Below are 25,655 nucleotides of genomic sequence, written 5' to 3' on the forward strand. Positions count from 1 at the left end.
CTACCTTGGGAAGAGATGGAACAACGAAGAGAAAATGAGCTTTATTTCAATTGCGATGAGAGATTCACAATGGGCCACAAATGCAAAGCCAAACAAATTTTTCTCATAGAGATGGAGTCGGATGAGGAGGAAGACATAGGGGAGGAAGAGCAAGGGCGAGAAGAGCAAGAACAAGATGAAGCCGTGAGGGGAGATCCTCAAATTTCTATCCATGCATTGACGGGTATTGTGGGGTCTAGAATGATGAAAACACAAGCTCATATTGGCAAGATAGAGGTAAGGGTTTTTGTTGGTAATGGCTCATCCCTAAACTTATCAACTCTAAAGTGGCCGAGAGCTTGGGATTGCCTATGACTTCTATCACTCTATTCGAGATTAAGGTAGCTAGCGGGGAGAAGCTGAGGTGTAGAGAAGTATTTAAAAAAATATGTTTGAAAACACAAGGCCTTGAAATTGTAGTGGATTCATATTCTCTGCCTATTGTGGAGTTGAACATTGTGTTGGATGTGGAATGGTTAGAGGAGTTAGGGAAGATAGTCTCGGACTATAGAAAAATGACTATGAAATTTATGATAGGGGGCAAATGGGTGACCATTAGGATGAATGGAATAGAGGGATGTAAGGCTGTGAGACCTAATGAGATGGAGAAGCTATTGAGATAAGGGGCAATATTTTGCTATCACATTGGCCTCCCAATCGAGGGGCTTGAGTGAGGGACATGAAGTGGAAGATAGGGGCATGGAGAGGGAGTTAGAGGCCGATGTTCCTAATGACTTGAGGGAGTATGTGAGGAAGGGGGGCCAAGTGGCAACCGGAGCCTTGGTTCAATGGAGGGGGCTCCCAATCGAAGATGCTACATGGGAGAGTGTTCAGGTTTTCAAGGATTAATCCTCAGATTTGGACATTGAGGATAAGGTCGGTCTTGAAGGGGGAGGATTAATGGAGATCCAAGAAGGGTTATTCGTAATGCCACTAAGAAGGCTAGGCGTGCCGAGGTTAGGAGGGTGGCATTGGGGTGCATGCATGGCTCAGGACTCGGGTAATGGGTCCTTGGGCGTCCAAGAGAAGGTCAACTAGATGATGATCAAGTTGTTAGCCAATTCCTTGATTTTAGGGTTGGTTGGCAAATCCCTTGAACTTAGGGGAAGAGGCAACCCCTTAATTTTAGGGGATTGGGTGGTTGCTAAAGGGTTGGCCGAATATCTCATTCAAATTAAGGAGATTATCTATTTATTAATTTGTTTAAGTTTGTTTCTTTTATTTTAGGTATTTGATAAGATTGTTTCCTTAAATTTAAGAGTTTGATTTATGTTTGAGATTAAGGTTATTAGAGGAAATAATTTGGGGAGGGCTAGCTGAACTCTAGTACTATTTATTTCATTTTTTATTGTAATATACTATTTTGAATGAATGAGAATATTTTCTTCTAATCTTTTGAAAATTGAGTGATAGTCCGAACTAGTGAATGTGATAATGAGAATTTATCGTTATATCAATCGGATTTTGGTGTTATCTTAGGTAGGTTTGGGGGGTGAGATGAGAATTTTGTGTTTTGTTTTGAAGTTTAAAATATTAAGTTTTAATATTATTATTGTTTTGGGATTTGAAAAAATGTGTATTGAGATTTGAAAAAGTTGAATTGTTTATTATATTTTGTATGAGAATTTAAAAAATATGTAATGATGAGATGAAATAAGATGAGAATTTTGTGTTTTGATTTTGGCCCCAAACCTGGCCTTAAGCTAACGTTAGATTCAATCACGTGAGTGAGGGTGAGGCTTCCGTCACAACGGTGTGAATTCAAAATTTGAAAAATATCGCGTCGTTGACCCGCGCGCCAGAAAGGCAGACATGCAGCGTCCCGTCCTATCCGATGGGCCCACCTCACCTCTCCTTTCCTGCGCGCCATGAATGCGAAAAGACGAAAGAAACCCCGTTTCGCCAAAGGCAAAATCAGCGAAGTGAAAAGCCTTAATAACGGGCAGGGGCAGTCAACCTCCGACTCCGAGGCCGAGCAATACCAAATTACGGATTACCAACAGGCAATATCGTAAATTCGTAATTCAAATAAACATAAAAGAAGAAAACGACCCATGTTTTAGTTCACAAACTCCGAACCCCGAAATAACGCCCGCTCACGCAGCTAGCCTTCATGGAAGCCGAAGCTCAGGTAACGTCAACCTAACTTCCAAAAACTCGCACCTCAACCACCACCAAACAACTGCTAGACGTGCCGCGCCTGGCGCCAGCATCTAACATTATTTTTCTCTATCTGCAACTTCGGTTTTTTGTGGATGCAGAAAATGTTGGCGTTGAAGAAGGCGTACGCGGAGATTATTCTGAACACGGCGAAGGAGGCGGCGGCACGTGTAATGACGTCGGAAAGGAAAGCTCTTCGCTTTCAGCAGGATCTGCGTGCCACCAAGGACGAGGCGCTCCGAATGCTCGTCCGCTTGAAGCAAATGATCGATTCCAAGGTGCTCCGTTTTGTAAACTTCAATGTCCTTGATTCCGTTACTTTTGAGTTTCATTCTTTACGCACTCACTCTCTTTTTTTAACTTCTTATTATTTTGTATCAGTTTTATGATCTAGAATTGAGGTTCTTGTACGATCTTTAAATATAACATTGATTCGAATGTAAATTAGGGGCTGTTTGATTCTCAGAAGGGAATGGTGAAATGGAAACAAAACGGAGGTGCCTTTTCTTTTCATTTCTTTCTCTGTTTCTGGTGAACCAAACCGAAGGGGAATGCTGACGTTTTATTAAATAACCGAGTATTTCTGTCGGTTGCTACATTTTCAGAATTGGAGGTCTTTGGGGGCTCCCTTTAGCTCAGTCTTTGAAAGTCTTTGCATTCTTTTAGTTTTTGAAATTAAAAAAAAAAAAAAAAAAAAATTACTTTAAATCTGTAACAGGAAACTGGCATTGCAAATTTGCTTGTGTTTTAGTTACTTCTTGGTTAGTATGCTGGAAGTACTTTTCTCGTTTATTGCGGCTATTGTAAAGCAACTAGCGCAAGGAAAGTGCGTCCCAAATGCTAACCGAACTGTACCTTGGATGACTGTAAGCCATAGCCAGTGCTAGAATGGACGTGTCTTTATCTGCTTCAGTATCTTGCCAAATTGTATCGGAGCTTGTGTTTGGATTATCTCCAAAGTTGGCTAGAGATATAATGCGTAAATTTTCTTATGTCTACTAAAATCCATCATATATGGAAACACATGCACGCAGGCACACATATATGGAAAACTTAGTATGGTACAGTCTCTGTTACAGCTCATGAGGCTTATTATTGTTCCTTGTATGTTAAAGTTTGCCACAAGTTTGGTATCTCTCATCTTATTCATTCATCTTTTCAACTGTTAACAGAGTCTTCCCCTTATTTGTTTATTTCTCGAAGCAATTGCAAATAATGCCAATAGATCAAAGCATATTTGGATGACACAAGCAAAATTGATTCATTGTGATACTTCTTTCCAATTTCGGGAACAGAATTTTTGAAGTACCGAAATAAACCAATCTGTGATGGAAAACAGAATTTCTACTTCCAACACATTATCTCATGATGTAACTCATAATCTACTTTCATTTTTATTCATTTGTACTTCTGAGATTCCAGCACTACTTTTTGGTGTAAGGAAAGCAGCAAGGATGTAGTGATTCCTTGGATTTGGAGCAGTGATGACGCTTAAAGAATGAAAAGTGAGGGGGATTGAAAAAGTTCTATCATATTGGGTTGCATGGTATATATTTATATGTTTGGGGGTTGGAGGAAGAGCCCCTTAGGCCTTAGCCCTCCCTGTAGATCTTAGTGGTCTGGTCTTAGCTAGATTTAAACTACCAACTTTTGCCGGTTAATTGTTTCTTAGTTTGTTATGAAGTATCCTCAAATGTTCAATTTTAATGTGTTACTGCTAGGTCTTTGAGGTCTACATAGCGACTTCAGTAAATAGAGTCCACCGTTTTCTTCTCTCTTTTTTCCCCTTATAAATTTTCAATTGGTCTGGACACAATCTGTTCCAGAAAGAATAGAAGGAAAAATAAAAAAGTTGGTCAATTGAAAGTCATGCTATTCATTTTTTTATTCCTGTTTTTCAATCTACCCAACTCTTATACAGCATCCTCCTTTCAACAAAACAAAATGCATTAACACTGAGGAGCACTTTAAATTTCAGTATTATCATTATAATTTACCAATTCATTCAGTTTACGTATGCTGTCAAAGGTGTCATTCATTGAACATTGGATGTTCAATGTCTGGGTTCGATGGTGGGTTTGCCCCTTTGGGTAGTCTTAGTTATAAGTTAAATGAAATGCATTGTTCATCCAAGCATATTAGCAACTACATTGCATTAATGTTGAAAGGGCAACTTGAATTTTTCTAACGGTGGCTGCTCCAGTATATTTTGGAGTTGTTGTAAGCAGTTAGTATAGAATTGACCAGTTTCTCCTTGTTTACAGGCCACTGAGGCGGATATGACATCCTTGGGCCAGCAGAAAAGGATAGAAGAGCTTGAAGCACAGCTCAATGAGGCAGAGGATGTGATAGGAGATCTTAGAACAGAGTTGAAACAGGTATGGGGTGCATTGGAGAAAGTGAAGAGCAACCAAACGCGAAGTTTAAATGGACAAATCAAGAAGGAAGATGCATCTTTTGATGAAAATGCAGCAGCTGATCCCATCAGACCCTCTCTTTCAAATTCAGGATTTGAAACTATGATGACTTCTGACATGAAGAATGAGCCATTGAATGAGAGAGTTTCAGTTGATAATTCCTGTATTGCAACAAAAGAATCTGAACGACCAAGTGTTTCTCTGATGAATAATTATTGTGCTAATGACTCTGACTTAGCCTCCATAATCACGAGAAGCAAGGAATCTGAACTGTACAAAAATGGATTTACACAGAGAATTCGTGCATTTGAAAGAAACTTCATGGATGGAAAGGTGCCTTCTTCTGGAGATGTAGACGATCAACATTCTCTCAAAAAGAATGAGTTGATCACTGAAGTGAGTAATAAGGATGAAGGAAAATGTCTTGAACCCTTTTCTAGGACCAGCAACTCAGAAATGATGAACTCCTCAATTGGCAAAGAAGTGAAGAACCCAATTAAGACCCGCACATTACAAAGAAGAAAGATACGGTTTGGGAAAGCCAAAGCTACTTCGTGGAAGTCTTGTCCCGGTCCTGACCAGCTCATGAAACTTTGTCAACCATCTTCTGTTCTTTCCTGTTGTAAAACATTCTCAGTCAATGGGAATGTTAAGTCTGCTGAGAGTGCCTGTACTGTACCGAATTTCAAGGCAGACAAAGAGAAAGTCCACAAAGGAAAAGGAAAAAAAGAGATGGAAAGTGGGGATGCCAATGCCTCAGTTAGGTCTTGTTCTGATGAGCTGCTAAGCAAACCTTGTCAGCCATATTCTGTAATTTTGTGCCAAAGAACTTCTTCGCATTCAATAAATGGAAATGTTAAATCTGGTGAAGAGAGGTCAAGAATAAGTGAAACCGATTCGGGGATAAAGCCATCAATCTGTTTGGATCCAGGATTGACTTTAATTACACATGATGTAGATCCTAGATCAGGTTCTGCTGATCTTATTGTTGACATTAAGGATATTAATGAATCTGGATTTGTCCAGAATGCGGCACGGAAGGATATGGAGTTGGTGGATGAGTCTGCATTCGTAAAACATGAAGTTAATGCTACCAAGAATTTGATGAATCCAGGCTCTGAGTTGGATCATGGGATGTTCAACAAACCATTGATGAACTCTTCTTTGAAAGATGCTGAAGCATCTGAAGCAACAAATGGTTCTCCTCATCAAGGAGATAGTAACGGGCTTCTCATGTACACCTTTCGTAGGAAGCGCAAGAAGGAATCCTTGAGCTACCCTGATGATAATGCTTCTCTTGAAAACAGCACCACTAAGAGAAGGTCGGGAGATAAACAAAGTGATGCGCCAATGCCACACAACTCTAGCATAATCAACGACTCATCTAGAGATAGTCGTCGACTGGCTCAGATTGCCCGGCAGGTTGATTTTTTTCCCCTTCCTCTTACTCTCTTGATTGTTTCTAAATGTTTTTTCTTTTTAAAAATGAACTAAGTATTTCTTTCATGGTGGTAGACTACGAAAATATTGCAAATATACAAACAACTGGTTTCTCTTGGATTTTTGGTGCTCCCAGTGCATAATTACATGATCTTCGAGTTTTATGTTGCTAAATGATTAAGCTTGTTTAATATTCTATTTTACTTTCACCTTTTGTGCAGCTCATTTCTTTGTCTGGGAAAAGATGGTGGTAGAAAAGGTCACCGTTTCTTACATCTAACTAGTAGAAAGTTGTACATGATTCGCCATTCAAGAAAACATTAACCTTTGCAGGGTGGCTGCAAAGGTTAATGTCAGCTGGCTGCATTTTAGAGAGAGAGACAGAGAGACAGAGAGGGATTATCAAATCTTGTTGCTCTCTCACTCATGTAGTGTGTAGGGGTTACTACATAGAAGAGTCGTTAGAGGAATGAGGGATAGAAAAGATGAGGAAAACTTTTTGCGACGTATTAGTTTTTTTAAATTTCAGTTTGTAACTAGCTCTAAATCGAAAATGGTGTTGATCTTTTAAGTCATGTAACCCAATTTATCTTAATCCCCCGATTGCAATCTCTGACTTCAGACTTCCTTTTTGCAAACTTTTACAATGTAACATGTATTTTATGAGGCAAGCAGCTTTTAGTCAATGTCCTAAAAGCTCGCCTTTCCCCTGCCCAAGAAGAAATCTCATAGAGAAGAGAAAAATGATATGCTTTACTGATGCTGCTGTACAATAACTCAGCATGTAGGGTCATTTTCTGATATGATTTAGGTATCCAACAAGCGTGCTGCGCATCGTCACGTTTCATTCATTCCATTGCTCTCATCAACCGGCAAAACTGCGAGTGAGCACTGCCAATCTGCTTTCCAAAGTAAAAGCCACGCAGCTATAAGTAGGAGAATATTTCCACGTCTTCCTCATGGTTAAACACCACGTCACAACTCCCACAACTCTGAAAATGATTAACTTTTTTTTTTTTTTATGTTAATCCCTCTAAAGTTTGTATCTTTTGGCAATTATTGTCATAGCAGTTTCAATCCAAACATTTCATTAATCTACAAGGTGAAATTAGCGAAGACTTGAAAATTACATAACCCAAAACATATCTTACCACTTTTTACCTTGCTAGCTAATTCCGAGGCAATGACTATGGTTGGGTCGGTAGCGTGCACGCGAAACTAAACAAATACGAACTTAATTACTGGGCTCAATTCGGTGAGCAATCATACTGACTTCACTTGCGGTTGTGGTGAATGCTGCACTAGTGCAGACACACTGTCTGCTTGTCTTCCCCCACTGGTCCTCTTCATCACTGTGAATACTCGAAAACAAAAAAGGCATCTTTTCGGTTCCAACTCTCTATAAAAGCGAGACACCCCAATGCCAAGACTCAAATGGTCCTCTCGATCCTATATTGCCAAAAAAGAAAAAGACCCACGCAATATGGAGATGAGGAAGATAAAGAGTCATAAGAGAGTAACTGAAGAGAGAGACCAGTTTGAAGATGACGACATTATGAACACAGTTTTGTTCACAGCTGGAGCAGCTCTTTTAATGGCATGCGTGAAACGCGCAATAACGTCCTTAGTCGAGCAGTACTGGCGCGCATGGGTGTTTCTCGCCCTCAACCTCGTCCTCTTAGCCATTGTTTTCACGTCTCTACGCTCCGCCTCCAACGAAAATCAAGAATGCAATGACGACCATGCGGAGATGAAGATCGAAAGGAACGAGAACAAGAGGCATTGTACGGGGTCCGCACAAGCTGATCAAGATCACTGCGGCCACAAAGTGCACCGGAAAAAAAGTGATGAAAATGAGATAGATGGAGTGGATGATCCTGATGAAGACCACGCAGGAGATCAGGCTCCAATGAGGCTGTCAAAGGAGGAGCTAAACGAGAGAGTGGAAACTTTCATTGCCATGTTCAGGCAGCATTTGGCGTCCGATGCGAAGAAAGCTGGTAGAAGCCAGTCCTTTGTGAAACCGGCACGACCTGAAGTTTTGAATTTTCAAAAGGTGTCGTACATGACTACCCTTTCCTCTCGAGGGACGTCATGTGCTTAATTAAGTACGCAAGTTTTGGGATGCATTAATTAATGTTATATTTATATAGAATTAAGAGGCATTTTTAATGTCGAATTTGATTTCGATATCCCCGGCCAGCCCCATTCACGGTTAAGTAGACCAAAGTCTCAATTAACTTCATGATCAGATGCACGTACGGGGATTGAGTAGAAAGCAAAAGGTCGAATTATAAGAAGGGCATTAACCACAATATTTTGAAACTCATCCCAATGTTATATATCAACCCTTTTTAAAAGTGAGGCTATTTTTGTAAAGTGATATTATTTTTATAAAATATTTTATTAAATTATCCTTCATTTTATTTCATAATTGTGTAATGTGTTGTGAAAAATGATGTATGCAATGTGTTTATCATTTTTCTCTAATTAATTCATCTAACTCTTGAAATGAATATTAATTTTTTTTTTTTTGGGGTGAACCTGCTAAACTCACTCAAAAGGTTGTGTGCTTTGTCGTCTTTATTGCTTTTATGCTCAATTTGTGGTATTTAAAGGAGAACTGTAGATGGATATGAGCAGAGTCTTGTATCAGAAGTATATGCTAGCTAGGCTATGATGGATCTGAGATGTACAAGGCGCATAGACAAATTGGAATAATTATAGCTTCCACAGGTGATTCTGATCAGCATTAATATGCAACGACTGCAGGAGGTTAAAGTTTGGGTTCAAATCTCAAACTTTATGTGAAGCGGTGGTCCCAAAGGGCCGAAAGAACCCGGAGATAAGAGCCTCGTGGCTCATAGCCTCATGCTGCATGCATCTACTCATTATGATTGAGCTTGAAAGATAACTGTAACGACTGCAAACACATCTACTTCTTTTAGAATGTCTCTAGCTATGAAAGCTACACGCATATTTGAGTACGTACTGAGCTGGGACATATGACATGTGATTGCATGCATTAGGAAGAAAATCGAACAACTTCACGTACAACAACATTAACATAAAGCTGTTTAAAAACGTAATTGAACCAACCGGAAACAGTAATTATCAGGTAATATTAATAAGGCATGCAGTATGAATATTAATGCATATATCAACTGTATTTTTAATTAATTTGGTGCGTAAATTAATGCTATCTTTCGAACTTGGGATTTGTCGACATAACAAACACAGGATCGATAACCGTGTCAACAACTCCTAGTAGGAGACACCGTTATTTCATAAATGACATGGGCCAACTGATATGTACTACCTATTAGACTGATTACCACACAGTCACAGGACAGCACCTTATACAGCGACCCCCCACCCTTTTTTTTTTTGTTTTTGCCTTTTCCTTTTGTTGAAGTAGTACTTGAACTGCTTCCCGTTTGGATAGTAAAGTTTTATTTTATTATTATAATTTTTTTAAATTTTTATATAAAATATAATAAATAATTTAATTTTTTAAATATTAAAATAATAATAATATTAAAAATTAATATTTTAATAATATTTTATTTTATTTTTAATTTTTATCTCCACTCACGCCTAACTCGCCTGTGGTTAATAATCACGCGGTTGATCTATTCATTGCAGCTATATTAATTATTCACGGGTTTAATTGAAAAAAATGTTTTGATTCCTTGACTTGTGCTTCGTGGCCGTCACTATTAGGAGTCCAATATATATATATATATATACCCAACCAAATGAAGTTATTCCAATTTCCAACAGTGTCGTCCTTTCTTAGTATATGATTAATAGTGTTAAGATCCACATGATTCTCCTAATTGATCTATTCCAACTCCATTCCAGCTCACTCGATCTTTTAAATTACAGCTTGATTTGACATCTTACCATGCAAAACAGAAAATAAAGAACGGCACTTAATTCTATAATTTATTATGGCCACTTGAACGAAGATTAAGGATTCTGATGAGAATGAGATATATGCTTATAATGTCTGGTCATTTATTATATGCATCCCCAGGCCCGGCTCAATATGTTCGGGGCTAAGTCTAAAATTTTGAGTGAATTTTTTTTTAAAGTAAAATTAAATAAATAAATTTATTTTTATTTTTATATTATATTATATTTTTATTTAAAAATAATTACTATCATTTTGTAAAGTAAAATTATTGATTAAGATTTTATATTATATTTTTAATTAATAACTGACTTAATCTTTATTAGGGAATTTTTTATTTAGAGAAAATTTTATCAAATTTAGTTTTATAAGTACTTTAGACTCTTATACACAATTATAATAATTATTGTCAATAAAGTTCTATAAGCAATTTATACATTTGAAAAAAAATGGGCCCTTGCCTCTTTAAAAGATTATACAAATTTTTTTTATGAATACTAAAAAATTAAATGTTGCAATTTATAATTTTTACATTAATTATATATTAAACTAATAATAACAAAAAAGAAATATATTCGGTAAAATAATTATTATATTCTATTGAGTTAATTAAAATTTTTTATTAAATATATACATTTTTTTAAAAAAAATCTACTTTATATATATATATATATATATTGAAGACTTTATTCCATTAAGGCCTTAACCAATTACCTAATGGACGAGCCGGCCCTGTGCATGCCGGATCAGAGGGCACCCCATGCCGATATAATATATGGAAAATGCTAGTTTTCCCGATGGGCCCGTTGGGATTTTTTTTTATTATAGTAGATCATCGTTTTGACTTTGACGCGTAAGGATATTAATGTTACGACGTAAAAATCCTTGGGACATACGTGACCAGCACCACCTAATTCAAGTCTAATTATCAAGTAAATGATAAAAACTAATTTGTGAGGCCTATATCATTTGCGGTTTCCTTCTGAAACAGTCATCGAATTACACCATGAAAATATCATGAGAGAGAGAGAGAGAAGTTTCTTCCAACATCTTTTGACTTCGCATAATTCGTTTGCTTGTCTTGGGTATATCGGTAGCTAGAGGGTGTAACGTATAAGGTTGCTGGGTTTGTCTCTTTCTCTTAATCTTTCATGTAGGGGCGATTGGCACAATGATATTCTACAGCAAAATCCAGATTTAGTGCTGAAAATGATAAAAATAGCGGCCATCCAAGGGAGGTACGAGCCACACAAGGCATATTCGCTACATCTTCATGTGATTATGCCAAACATGGACTGGTTTGTTTTGTGAGGTTATGGATATTGAGAACCGGAAGTCGAGAGCTCTGAGAATTGGCAGATGGTTTAAGAGGAAGTACAAGAGAGATGACCCGTTTCATTTGAGTGAAGTTTCAGGTTAAAATCTTCTTCTTCTTTTCTCCCTTCTTTTTATGGCGTTCACTAGTTGTCATGTTATATTTCAAGCTAGCATTCCCTTTTGAGTACAGATGGGGGCGAAGATGAGAGTGACGATTGCCTGGATGATGTTATCGTTCGGTCAACGGAGATGGATCCATGCATTTCGACGAATGAATTAAGGTGAGAGATCTCGTTTATCTTTGAGCCGAAAGAAATAAGCCAGGAAATGACGATTGTTTTGTTTTCCGGATACCAAATTCAGAATCTTCGTGGGTACCTGGAATGTTGCTGGAAGATCTCCTATAGGGAGTCTAGCCGTAGATTTGGACGAGTGGTTGAATCTCAAAGATACTGCCGACATGTATGTTCTTGGGTATGTAACGATATTGTGTGCTAGCTATCTTAACGTTCTAATTAATTACCTCTTTAATCATACGTGAAGATCAAACAGCTGAGAGATTTTGACAACCAAAAAAAAAAACAAAACAAAACAAACAAATTTCCGCATGCAGATTTCAAGAGATTGTACCCTTAAAGACCAGAAACGTAATAGGAGCAGAAGATCCAACTGAAGCAACGAATTGGAACATGCTAATAGGAAAAACACTCAACAGCAAATATGGATGCGCTTGGTTGACACCGATGTTGAATATAATCTCAAGCGACAATTACCATTATCCTGGAAGTCCCGATTTGAGAAGAAAGAGTGTTGGCAGCCTCGTCATTGGGAGTCCACTCAGAGACAGACCAATCAGGAATCGACTTGACAAGCTGAACGGGGGCAGTGATCAGTACAAGCTAATTGCAAGCAAGAAGATGGTTGGAGTCTTTGTAAGTGTTTGGATGAGAAAGGAATTACTCATTAAGTATTGCATTTCAAATGTCAAGGTTTGTTCAGTCGCTTGTGGCATCATGGGTTATTTGGGAAACAAAGGTGCGGTTTCTGTAAGCATGTCAATCGAAGGAACTAGTTTTTGCTTCATTGCTGCCCATTTGGCTTCTGGTGAGAAAAAAGGTTATGAAATCCGGAGGAATTACCAAGTCTCAGAGATTTTCAGGCGAACTTCTTTCACTCGATCCCCTAAAAACGATACGAGTTCTCCCCCTCTCACCATCTTAGGACATGAGTAAGTGAAGTACTTATCCCAACAAATAAACAAAATACATATTTTCAAATAATATATTCATTGTTGGTTCTCGTTGTATTTGAGCCAATAATTAATTAGAAGTTGAAATCAATATATATAAGAACCACTGTACGTACTTACTTTTATATTCACAACCCAAGATTTTCATGTATTGCTGTTTTTGGATATATAGCCGGATATTCTGGTTTGGGGATCTCAACTATAGGCTATGCTTGGAGGACAGCTTTGCGAGGCATCTGATAGAGAAGCAAGACTGGAGAGCTTTGCAAGAGTTTGATCAGCTGCGAAGGGAGCAGAAAGATGGAAGAGTATTTCAAGGTTGGAAAGAGGGAAGCATAGATTTTGCACCCACGTACAAGTATTCTTCTCACAATTTTAATCGCTACTCAGGAGGCTTTCCAAGCAGATCTGGAGAGAAACAAAGGACTCCAGCATGGTATAACTATGAATCACTCTTCTTTCTTAAATTTTGAGCATCATAATCATGAGCATCATAGGACCACCACTAACCAGGCTTAAATGTGGTGGTATTTGGTCCGTACTTAGGATCAGTGGTCCTAGCTAGATTGCACAGCTTTTTTTTTTTTTTTTTTGAGCTGAAATCTGCATGCATGATCATCTTACAATCAAAATGATTGTCGGTTGCTTCAATATAACTGTGCAAGACCAGTGCATGAGAAGATGTATATGATGATGTAATGGCAGGTGTGATAGAATTCTATGGTACGGGAGAGGAACAAAGCAACTATCCTATTTTCGAAGTGAAAGCAAGTTCTCTGATCATCGACCTGTCTCTGCCCTATTCTCTACACAGGTAAAGCTGTTGAGTCTACCAGTACAGGAGTTGTTGCAATGCACACCATTTTTTTCACCAAAAAAGACAAGGCCTGGATCCCAAATACGTACGTACGTACAAGCTCATGTAAGTTAGCTAATAATATCCCAGATAGACTTAAAAGTTGTAGTATTTTTCCCAAGGTATTACATTAATTGTACATACATTTTAGTAAACTATTGAGTCATTTAATTCTTGTAAAGTACTGCCATACTTAAGATTCATGTCCTTGTCTATCGACAGTATCATTAATTATTATTGTTATAATTAGTGCATGAGGGGCCTAAGTCAAACATGATGAAGTGGCCAAATCAACATTAATTCCTATTATCTATTGTTTGTAAAGGGTATTGAAGCATCACCAATACAAATGCCTAACCGTACGTACGTTCGTAGATCTATCAAAACATGAGATCATCAGAATACATTGAACCAGCTAGCTAGCTGGCCTATGTAGCCGCAGGCTCAGGCTGCAGGCTTGATATATATATATGCTATTGATCATGTCAGCTTGCAGCCTTCTTTCCCTTAATAATTCTCGCCATTTTCAGTGAGATCATGCATGCATTCTGGTTTGCTCGTAATTGAAATTAGATCTAATAGCTGGAAAGTAGTGCTGTTTTCTTGAGTGTGTAGTGGACACGTACGTCTCCTGATCCGCAAGTACTACTTCTCACCGAGGGAAGCGTACGTATGTACACGATGACTTCCAGTTCAGAATTAGTGATCTGCTTGTTTTCATGAGGTCAAAGAAACATCTTCAGCTAGCTAGCTGCTGGTTGTGTTGGCATGCATGAGCTGACCCAAAAAGATTTAAAAACAAAGAGAAATTCTATTACATTAATAGAAATTCTATTTACAATTCTGAAATGGAGACTGCATGTGCAGGCACATATTTAAATGAGAGAAAATATTATTTTAAAAAAAATAATTTTATAACTTTACAAAATTTTAAAATTAAAATAATTTAAGTCTGTACATACAGTCCCGAAGTAGGACAGTACCTAACATTGCTCGTAGAAAAAAGACGATGGCCATGCCATCACGAATTAATGATGTAATTTTCAGCTAGATAGCTGATGGTCACACATGTTGACTATCTGTAGCCCAAACTTAGACCCAATATTTCATTGGGCCAACATATGTGGACTTTTATTACCAAAAGCCCTTTTAAATAAGTTCAATAATGCTGCTGGTCGCTGTTGGACAGTCTCTTATATATTTCTCTTCTGATTTTATTTTTTATTTAAAAGAAAGAAAGAAGACACGAAGGGGAAAAGGAAATTGTTGGACAGACTCCAAGGCCACCAAGATCACTTTCATCCAATATTGGACTTAGAAATTATGACTCATTTACTTCGACTATGTCTATCTCATTAAATTTAATATACTTGCTATTTCTTATACGAATTTTACTTAAATTTATCCAATATATATAATTTTAACTCAATTAATTGGACTTAATTTTGTCGTAATGATATGCCAACATGTTATTCATTAAGAATGATCGAAACTTTCATCTTTAGATGGCTTTTGAAACATTAATTTTACATGAGTCCAAAACCACTCTGATCATGGATCAATTTGTGACATAAGTCCTCAACACTTATAAAGATCACAGTAAGGCATGGGAGTGGAAAACACTGATCAACCTACCTGAAAGGTCCCTCTCATCACATGAGCAATTCTCAATTACTTTTGACGTGGCAGTAAGACCATGTGGTAGCACCTCAGTAGCAGTAGCACATAATGGCTCAGTCCAGTTTGTAGTAACATCATTCTCAACTAGCTGTAATCCACATCAAGGGGAAGTTATGGCAGCACTTATAGGTGGTCCAAGAAGCACACTCAAGACAGCTAAAAAAGATTATCTTAGAAGGAGACTCACAAATAGTCATAGCAGCTCTGCAATAACCACATAGAAACACTGATTGGATAATTGAGGGCATCATTAGTGACACACAGTTCTTTCTGCGAAGTTTTGAGAACTGGACAACAATAAAATTACATCGTTCTCAAAATCGATGCAAGCATTTCATTTCGCAATGAGCAGCAACGAACAACATGTTAAATAACATACCCCTGAATAGGATCCCCCAATGTCTGTTAGAATTCCACGATGGGAAAGACCGATCCACCTTTCCAAGCTAGCTACTTACTACTGTTAATTTGTACTTTTAATTTCCTGCACCCAAGAATAGTTGTCCTTACTGTTTCTAAAGTTTCTAACGAAGACTACTTGTTGAGAAAAAAAAAAAAAAAAAACATTAATTTTACATAGCCTTCAATTAATTCAATGACGTCAATATATATATGTGTGGCAGGTTTAAACCTGCTTTCAACTTCACTCACTCCACATATATATATCTTGTCTACGTTTGATCAATTGATCTGTTGAAACTTTCTGAGAGCAGAGGGTTAGATCAGAATCATTCTTCGATTCTTTGTTTCCAAATTTCCATAGCCCCCCATTAAGTAATTAATAAGTAAAAGCTGGAACCTAAGGAAGGAAAAAAAAGAGAAAAGAGAAAGGATGCAAGAATGTGATCTGAGCACTGATCTCCTTCTGATCTCTCATATAGTATTTTCGGGTGGTACTGATCAATATTAAGATCTAGTGATGATGATGATGATGATGTTTATGGAAATATTGCAAGGACGCCGGCCAAAACTGTACGTAGCTCGTCTACCTATCCTTTTTGTTGCGAAGGTGGCCAAGAGATACACGACAAAAATGAATAATGAGCGTCTAAGTCTCCGAAATAATCATATATGGTGACACACACATATAGTGGTGGAGGGGGGCCAAACTGGGCTTTGTATATAATTGTCTAGCGGGAGGGAAGAGGGACATGATGGCCCCTTCTTCCACCAATATTAGCAATGGTTTTCTTAAGAGTTGTTATAGACACTTAAGCTTGGCTTAGTAATTTGGATCTCAATGTATTTATATTATTTTTTATTACTTTTCAATTACTATTTATTATTATTCAATATTCTATATATCATTATTTTTTCACTATTATTCACAAAATACCTCACTATCCAAATACAACCTTAAGGTATGTTTGGAATACAAATTCACTTTAATCTAAATATCTTAAATAAATTATTGATGGAACTCGATCGTTACCTTTTCAACTTTTTTATAAAAAGGATAAACATCCCATCTCAATCTATTTAAATTCAAATACATTTTAATGAGACTCATTAAATATTACTCTTCACATATCAATATTTGAGATCATGATCTCAATTACATTCATATGCAGCCTTAAGGAAAAGGGGTGGTGAGCAGTAACGACATACATTCATAGAATGTGGTATTCGATCTCTTTGAAAAAATTTAGAGTCCACTATTAAAATGTAGATATTTTTTTATAATGCGAATTCTAAATTTATCCAAATAATTTTTTAAAAGCAGTGCACGAGAATTATATATATATATCTTAAAACTATACAAGTCATTTTTCTTTCATTTCTTCGAAACATGTACATGCTAGAATATATATTTCATTAGGATAAATTAATTACTTAAATGACGGACCACTGATAATATCTACTTAATTTATCCCATGCATGCATTTGTTGCATGTACATGAGAGTATATATATTTGTGTGTAATTAGTATAAGATCAGTACTACTATTATACTATTAGTGGACAGACAAATTAAGTGCCATATTTTCATATTTTAAATCTGCCTCCCGCAAACATATATATATATATATATATATATATATATTATATGTGCATGCATGTTTTCAAGTCCGCATATATATACAAAAATAAATGCATTTTTTAAGAAAGAACAAGCTGGTTACGTTTTTTGTATATTTTTTTTCCCAAGCAACGTCAGAATTAAGATCATTTACTTACTCCACTCAAGTTTATATAAATATCTAATTACCTCAACATCTAATCCCACGTCGTATTCTACTTTTGCTGTTGCATGTGGGAGGACGTACGTACGCCACTAACGGAAACAAGCTGATCATCTTGATTTCACCGAGGATAGGTCTGCTCCTTTCAAATTAAAAAGCAAACTAGAAGGGAAAAAAAAAAAAAGAAAGGAAGGAAAGAGATCGAAAGCTATAGCTAGCTAGCTAGCTAGCTAAATGCACGCTTGGAAAGAACCCTGATCAAGTTGATTCCTCATCACACTCCTAAACTGGCGGACTTTCAGCGAACTAATCATCGATGTAAAAGCAGGCGCATTATTTATTATTATTTTAATTTTTTATGATCACAAACCCAATTGCTGATTAAAGAGTTTGTCATATTGGTCACATCCTCGGGGTTTTAATCTCATGTAATTGGGTTTTGTAGTTGACAGCTCGACTAGTTAACCCTAAGATATCAGACACACTCCACCTAAAAGAGTCACCTCGGTCTCTTAACTGTTTACACCAATACATATACATATATATATATATATATAGAGAGAGAGAGAGAGAGAGAGAGATATTTAAAAGAAGTCATGATGGGAAAGTCATGACTCATCCAAATTATTGATCTTCAATATCTTTTTGCATCTTGACTCTCAATCATAGTATGCACGACACACTTCAAAATCAGTGGCTAGGATAGAAGTGGGTAACATAATTTTATCTGGTTGGCGCGCATACTCTGCCCATCGAATATATCACCTGTCATTTAGAACGACAAATATACTTGCATCTTTGAGAAAGTCAGTTCTTCTATTGCATTCTGGCATTGGAGTCCAAGTATTGCATTCTGATATGCTTATGAAGCAACCCCCTCGATCCCCTTTCTTACTCTCTGAGCGTAGTAGTGTTACTTTGACGCTTTGAAAATAAAAGAATAGGGTTCCATGAGTAAGGAATTAGAAACCAGAAGAAAAAGTATACACGAATGTCTTTCTTGAGGTGAATGTAAAGATCGGCAATGGGAAAAGATTACATATTCTGAGTTCTCTCACTTTTTTTTTTTTCAGAAGATAAAAGATAATCATTCTGAAGGAATATTCTCTCCGGAAAGTTAGTGGCAACAGAAGCAAAAGTGAACTGTTCACTCCCACACTCTGAAGCTCAGCATGTATGCAAGGATACGAATAAAATCCACCACCAGAGAGTAATTCATGAAATATTGATCAATCCATCCAAATTACTTTACAACATGAGCATGCAAGCTCAACAGAACAATGCTAACAACTAGTTCTTTTTGCCCAGAATTGGTATATTGGGAATTTATCGCTTCCGTTGAAACTTCTGTTACCGCACAGTGGGTTGCAGATAAAGCATGTTTTGTGCAAATGCTTCCATGTCACGGCAAGATTAATGTGATGGTCTATTTCATATCATGCTTCAGTAATGATGACAATACAAATACTAGTGGGAGATCAGATTACTTATTGCATGACTATTTTTCTGACCCCAAATTTTGTGCCATTTGAGGTGCGCAAGTAGGACGCTTTTTCAACCAAGAACGGTTAGGTTCATTTGCATTAATAATTGTGTGCTTCTGATGACGCAAATCGGAGATATGGGTATAGCTAGCCAGCGGCAAAATGAGGCACGTAATACATATATATATATATTGCAGTACTCGAGTGGTTTCCCATAACAACAAAACCTATATATAGCTTGGTGCATGCAAGATTGCAAGAGATATTATATAGATAGTATATATCTATCATTTCCAACTTGAGCAATTAATTAAGGCCTCGTTTGGAACATGAATTCATCTCAAACCATATGAGTTGAGTTTAAATTTAAACCTAATATCTAAACCCTCAACTCAACTAAACTCATAAGCGCCAAAAGAATCTTCCACTAATCTCTGTTTATTTGTTTTTGGGTTTTCTTATGCTTATTTTTGCACGAATATTAACTGTGGCAGCTGGACTTGCCCACTGCAAAGCTAGCTGCATAGCTATGCTAGCTAGCTAGTTCATCATCATCTTGCCGGGTTTCTAAAGAAAAGTTGCAAAGCCATCTGATCTGAGGTACTTGCTATCTATAGGAGGTCCTCTACTCTCTAACATGGTGCATGCATCTTATCAATCATGCGTACTTGATCAATCCGACCCCGGACTAAATGAATGTATAGAATAAATACTGCTGCAAACAAACGCGCGGCTATGTACTATATATCTGGCCGATCGAATTGGTTTAAATCCTTAATATATATTCGAATTGGTTCAACATGCTCATGATCTTTTTTATCGTTATTTTACATCTGAAATGATTCATGAAGTAATTATGTTCTTAATTTACAAAGTTCATTTTTTTTTTTATATATCTATTAATTATTTGATGTCATATAAAATAATAATTAAAAAAATAACGATCGAATAAATTTTTAAAAAACAGAAAAAAAAAAAAGGGTAGGTTTCGATCATGTCCTTGTAACCCCAAAGAGGGGCCGGCGATGATCAGAAGTAGTAGCGTGGCATCTATATAGCATGAGTACTTGTGGGCCTGTGGGAATCATCCCGAGTAAACTAGCCACTCGATCCCGGCCAATATATATTCTCTCCATTTCTGAGAAAAAGTGAAGCAGGTGCGCGCGGCTCAATATAATTCAGTCGAAGTGCTCCTAGGTGTCCCCTCATGCTATCCAACGATTTCGACAAGATTAGACTTGCGGTTGAGGACTATCTCTAAAGATTCTTCGCATGCATGACGACTTTTGTATTCCAAATCCGGAAAACCCGCTCTCTATATGGGAAGTTTCTTCATATATATATATATATATATAGAAACGGGCACTACATACATTCCTTCGTGGGGGAAAACGTTTCCATGTCCATTTAACCAGCACCATCAATTATCCATATCTATCAATTACCACCACCAAAAGTTACAGGGAATACATGAGCAAAAGAAGATAGTTCAAGTAACATGGCTCATTCCTAGCTCATGCATCTTTCCTAGAGATATATGGAAAAATGCATTTTGCTTCGTAAGGGAGAATAATAGCTACAGAAGCAGCTCTAATATCTGATGATGATCAAGAACATCTCTCTATAAATAATTAATCTTCAATTTTGAGGAGAATTAATCGTCCCATGATTTATAAACAAGCACTTTCCCACATATATAAAGGGAATAAACGTTCAATTGCCACCACCATGCATCAACATTTACAAAATTAACGAGCTCTAGCTTAAGAAGAGCGCCTCTCTCTGATCTAATCTTTTCAGGAGAATCCTCCTCCCTGCTTGATACATATAGAAATACTTTCCCTGTACATTTAGAGCTAGTTCGGATTCAAAACTGAAATGAGATAGTTTTAGATGAAATATAAAAGTTAAAAAAAAATTTGTTAGAAAACTATTTTTTAATATTATTATTTTTTCGGGATTTGAAAAAATTTAATTATTTATTATATTGTAGGTGATAATCTGAAGAAATTGTAATATTGAGATGAAACGAAATATTTTTTAAATCAAAAGGAACTCAAGGGATCATCGAAATGGTTCTTTAAGATCAGTACGTAACGGATTCTAGCTAGCTTCAAGAGTAAGACGTACATTCCAGTGGTCATAGAAAATGGGAAAAAATAAAAATAAAGTCGAGTACGTTCACGATGGTACGTTGCACATGGCGATCGATCCATCTATATATCCAAATTACTTCCTTGGAAAATCCAAAGGAAAGATGGGTGATGAACCTGATCATCATCATCATCATCATACGATTAATGTTCCAATCACTTCAAATATTAAGCATATTGGGGGCTGGATCTCTGTTCAATATATATATATATATATATATAATATAGGTGGTTGGGACTGGGAGGGGGCCTCTGATCTCTTTTTCACGATCAGCCGACTTTCCTATATATAGTTGGATTCCTGGTAATACCAACTAACATATACGAAGGATAATCCTTCATCATGATGATCTCCAATTCGAGAATAGCCTGATCACTTATTTAGGGAAGAGATGATCTAGAGAAATAATCTATCCACTAATCAATAATATTATGGTTATGTCATCATGTTGATGGTAGAAAGAATTTAATATCTGATCAGGGTGATCGTGTCAAACGTACAATAATCGCAGCTGCTCTTTTTGAAGAATCTCAGCTGTATATATACTACAGTCTACAGTCGAGTCCACCAAGTACTAAATCAAGTGAAACAAATCGATCGATGCCACACAATGAGGAATTAAACGTATCCTCCAAATTGATTTTGGATAGGGACTGACAAAAAATACTATTTATTTAGAGTTTTAGTATATATATATATATATATAAAGGTGGCATGACATCATATTATTGATACAAAAAACAACTACAAATTAATCATAGCTAGGCCAGATGTCATGCTCAGATATTTTGGAAAAGAGAAAAAACAAAAACAAAAACTATATAGTTATACATGCTGCATTCGATCAGGAGATTTTTCTTACTCATGTTGTTTTCCATTAATTCTAGTATTACTTCATTTGATCAATATTTAATGTTTGGGCCAGGGTTGTATGTAATATTGATAGGTTTTGGTGCCAATTATGAGTGCCCCGTTAACAAATGATCATCCTGCATGTAATTGGTTTGATCCCAATTAGCTATCGTTGGTAGCCAAGTTGAGGGAGAGTTTCGTTGTTCATGATTCTCTTTGCAGTGGGAAATATATTCGGTTTATTTCAATGAATGACAGAATTAATTAAGGCAATACATGTTAATTAACCACCTATTTTCTAAGATAAAAGGTTCATAAGATAATACATTCCGGCCGGAAGGCCCACTACAAGAAAAACAGATTTTTGCATCACCTAGCTAAAATCATCGCAAAAAGCATGATCAGCGTCACAATACCTTTTAGCATCACTTACAAGTCGACATAAGATGGTTAGTAATATTGAGTCCCAAAAAGCTTTTCGCATCGAAATAAAATATTCTTGCAAAAATGTGAACATTTGCGGCAAAATTGGTCTACGCCAATAGAGGTCAAGTGAGACGCAAAAGACATTCTAAACGGTAAGAAAATCCCAATTTGCGGCAATATTGGTCAATGCCAAATAGTGTCAAATGTCGTCGCAAAAAAAAAAACCAACATTGGTTAATTATTGTCGGTAGAATACTTTTCGACAATTTTTTCTCGTCGAAAAAGGTCATTTATAATATAATTTTTAGTCGCAAATAATTTTAAGCAATAATTATATTGTTACAAAAAATATGTTCCGTCATGAAGGTCGCACTAATTTGTTTTGGTCATAATGCTTATTTGCGTCGATTAAGATTGACGTAAATAATAAGTATTTGTAACAAAAAAATTTTCTAGCAAACATGATTCACAGTTTAGCTTTTCATTGTGACCTATGATATTATGTCTCAGGTAGTAAACTTGAATCCTAAACTTAGTATCCTGTGGGTTTTCATATTTCATGATAAAATGCTATATATTTTTTATTTGAACATGATTCACAGGGAAACAAGTAAGTTAACCATATATATATATATACATGCTATAATTATATATAATAATACAAAGGGTGCCATGCATTGCCCCAAAAACAAGACCTATCAGATTAGTGTGTTATAAACCACGAAAGCTATAGGGTGCTGGAAGTATTCAACTTAACCAATATGCAGCACTAGGCCGTTTGGAATTTTTGAGCATATTGAAGTTACAAGAACGCGCAAACGTGTTTACACATTGTAACCCATTAGAAATACATCCAAGTACGGTAATGAATGCAATTGCTGCAAGCATGCATAACTAATGCTTGTCACGTCAACCAGTAAAACTCTCATCCTCATTGGATATTCCAATTAACTTGATGGATAAAGAATCAAGTTTGATATATAATCACTCCAATAACTAATTTTCATATGTGATACAATAATGCTCTTAAGTAGAGAAGAGAGCGAGTCCAGGAAAAAGTACATGAATTGCGCAAATAAATTATACTAACCAGGTCATACCATGTGTCATCCAACAAAATTTAGACCACAAACAACCACAACATAACAAAAAACTTACAGAGCATATGTTTGCCACGAAAAAATGTGAACTAGAATAAATATAGATAGAAACTATTATTAGGAGCATCTATTTTGCACACATGATGTGGCATCATCTAGATCACCACACATTTCCCCAAGTAAGTGTTGAGAATAATCAACTAGAAGCAGCCACGCAGTGAGTGTAAAGTGTGCACTACTATAGCAGATTCTCTCTAGCATTACTCTATGAACTAATTACCATAACCGAAATTAAAAAAAAAAAAAAAAATCCAAAAATTAAAATTTAATAGAAGGGTTCCTTTGATCAATACCTCCTTACAATTGATTAGCTCAAAAGTTCTCAAATTGGTGGCAGCTAGCGCTTCTTCAACAAGATTGTGTTTCATATAAGAAATTTTCTGTTTAACAGGTATAGATCATGTCTGCATTAAACACTCCTAGAATAGAGTTTCAAATTTCTTATGGTAAAACTAAGACAGAATCTATTATATATCCTCATGTGCCGGCATCATTGGTAGAGAAGAATATTATGAATTTATTAAGCAACCAATCAAAAAAGTAAATCAGCAAAATGCGCATGACCTGGAGAGTATTTTGAAACTTGTTCACTAGAAATACATTTGCATCCTCTGCGGACCTGGGAATCGACAAAAAAGAGACTTAGAACAATGGTAGAATGTACTAATATTTTTTTTATAAGTATAACTTGATATGTATGTTTTTCACAGTGCTGCTTGTAATTATCCTTTAATCAAACGAAAACTCAACTTCACACTAATAAAGTCTAGGGTTTACCTACTGTCCATGGTGACAAACCTCGAGTTTGAGGGCAAGGGGTGTGCAGCGTCCAATCGCGTAGAATTTCCTTGTCAACTAATCACGGTACACACCTGCTGTAAGAGAGATGAGAGACAGAGAGACAGAGAAATGAGGAGTGAGGCCTACCGGTCGGCGAGGTAGTGGCTGACGGCATGGATAGGGGCGTCGGACTTACCGTGGCATGACAGCAGCAAGGGACTGGCACGACAGCGAGTGGACGTCACATAATTTCAGCACGAGAGAGTGGGAGTTGTGGGGGACCTGTGCAGGAGGGAAAACGGGATTGCAATGGAATGGGGGTGGGGTTGGGGTTGGGGAAAAATAGGAGGGAAAAAAAGTTTAAAGATGAGTTTCCGCCATTTTATTTTTGACATTCACATTTTTTTATGGTATAATATTGCTGTAAATAATTAAGTAATAGTTGCAAATACTTAAATACCACGTAGACTATTTAGTGACAATTTAATGTTGCTATAAAATAAATAAAGGTGTCGAAATTAGTTTTTTCTATCTAGGTTATTTGTGACGATAATTTTAATTTAGTCACAACAAATTAATTTTAATAATGAGTTTTTACTAATCGAAAATAAAATGATGAAAATGCAAAAAAATAACTTTTTGCAATCAAAGTAAAAATTGTCACATCACTAAGGTGGTAGCTTAGTTGGTACGAGCCAATATTTCGTAGTCTCTAAGTCAGGAGTTCTAGTAGGGCGTAAGTCGAAACCGCTTGCGAGAATAATGCCTAACTAAGGGTCTATAAGACGCTATTTGGACCGGCTGACAGCTTGATAGTGCTGTGGTAACGGGTTCGCTTTTGGAACAGTAGTTATGACTCAAACCAGACATTCTGTAGCGGGAAGAGGCTCCTATGGTCACGCACAATGAAGATGGAGGATAGTTACGCTAGTTTCCCCCACCTCCTCTTATTGTTGAGAAAAAGTAAAAATTGTTGCAAAAGAATTGGTAGCCAAAAAAACTATTTTTTTGTAGTGATTTTTATGGCTATCAAAAAACACTGCAAAAACATAAAATTTTGTTGAAAAAAATATAGAGAAATTTTATTTGCAGTCCCTACTTGGGGACTGCATGTGCAGACCCTTTATTAAATAAGAAAAAGTATCATTTCAAGAGGGATAGTTTTTTAATTTTAAAAAATATTAAAAATAAAATTACCTAAACTTACATTACAATCTTTATTTGAAGACTGTATCTAACATTACTCAAAAATATATTATTGAAATCGCACACCATTTGTAATGAAATTTAGCATTGACTTTAATTTTACCACAAATAATATTTTTAACCTCGATTTGAGCATATTTCTTGAAATGGGTTAAGTACTTCCAGCAGTAAAAAGGTAGAATGAATATATATATATATATATATATATATATATACACACGTGTGTGTACCAACATTTATGGGTATCCACGTGACACCAATCACCTCAACAGCACAGGTTTCGGTACTTATTGTTTTTTCTTGTTTTTTTTTTTTTATTCTATTATCTTACAAATGA

General features: G+C 36.4%; 2 protein-coding genes and 1 pseudogene across 3 annotated transcripts; all 3 read left to right on the forward strand.

Annotated features, from left to right (window-relative positions):
• The first annotated feature begins 2,104 nt into the window (after positions 1–2,104).
• Positions 2,105–6,665, forward strand: LOC108992845. Of its 2 annotated transcripts, none has more exons than XM_018967528.2 (4): positions 2,105–2,170; positions 2,301–2,477; positions 4,464–6,038; positions 6,278–6,665. In XM_018967528.2, exons 1-4 carry the CDS (start codon positions 2,153–2,155, stop codon positions 6,308–6,310), a joined length of 1,803 nt encoding a protein of 600 aa, XP_018823073.2. In that variant the 5' UTR covers positions 2,105–2,152; the 3' UTR covers positions 6,311–6,665. The 2 variants fall into 2 exon arrangements, with proteins under 2 accessions (XP_018823073.2, XP_035547673.1); XM_035691780.1 differs by lacking the exon at positions 2,105–2,170 and adding an exon at positions 2,648–2,696 and having other exon boundaries at positions 2,420–2,477.
• Positions 6,666–7,494: 829 nt separating this feature from the next.
• Positions 7,495–8,445, forward strand: LOC108992803. The gene has a single exon (XM_018967449.2). It carries the CDS (start codon positions 7,540–7,542, stop codon positions 8,158–8,160), a length of 621 nt encoding a protein of 206 aa, XP_018822994.2. The 5' UTR covers positions 7,495–7,539; the 3' UTR covers positions 8,161–8,445.
• Positions 8,446–10,982: 2,537 nt separating this feature from the next.
• Positions 10,983–13,703, forward strand: LOC108992768 (annotated as a pseudogene).
• The last annotated feature ends 11,952 nt before the right edge of the window (positions 13,704–25,655 follow it).

The sequence above is a fragment of the Juglans regia genome, chromosome 1 (genome assembly GCF_001411555.2).
Source record: "Juglans regia cultivar Chandler chromosome 1, Walnut 2.0, whole genome shotgun sequence".
Taxonomy (NCBI): Eukaryota; Viridiplantae; Streptophyta; class Magnoliopsida; order Fagales; family Juglandaceae; genus Juglans; species Juglans regia.

Excerpts from the sequence above, each read along its gene's own strand:
- LOC108992845 (XM_018967528.2), top strand. Across the intron at positions 2,478-4,463 it reads AGCAAATGATCGATTCCAAG|GCCACTGAGGCGGATATGAC; the intron begins GTGCTCCGTTTT and ends CCTTGTTTACAG. Across the intron at positions 6,039-6,277 it reads TGGCTCAGATTGCCCGGCAG|CTCATTTCTTTGTCTGGGAA; the intron begins GTTGATTTTTTT and ends CCTTTTGTGCAG.
- LOC108992803 (XM_018967449.2), top strand. The coding sequence starts at position 7,540 with ATGGAGATGAGGAAGATAAAGAGTCATAAGAGAGTAACTGAAGAGAGA.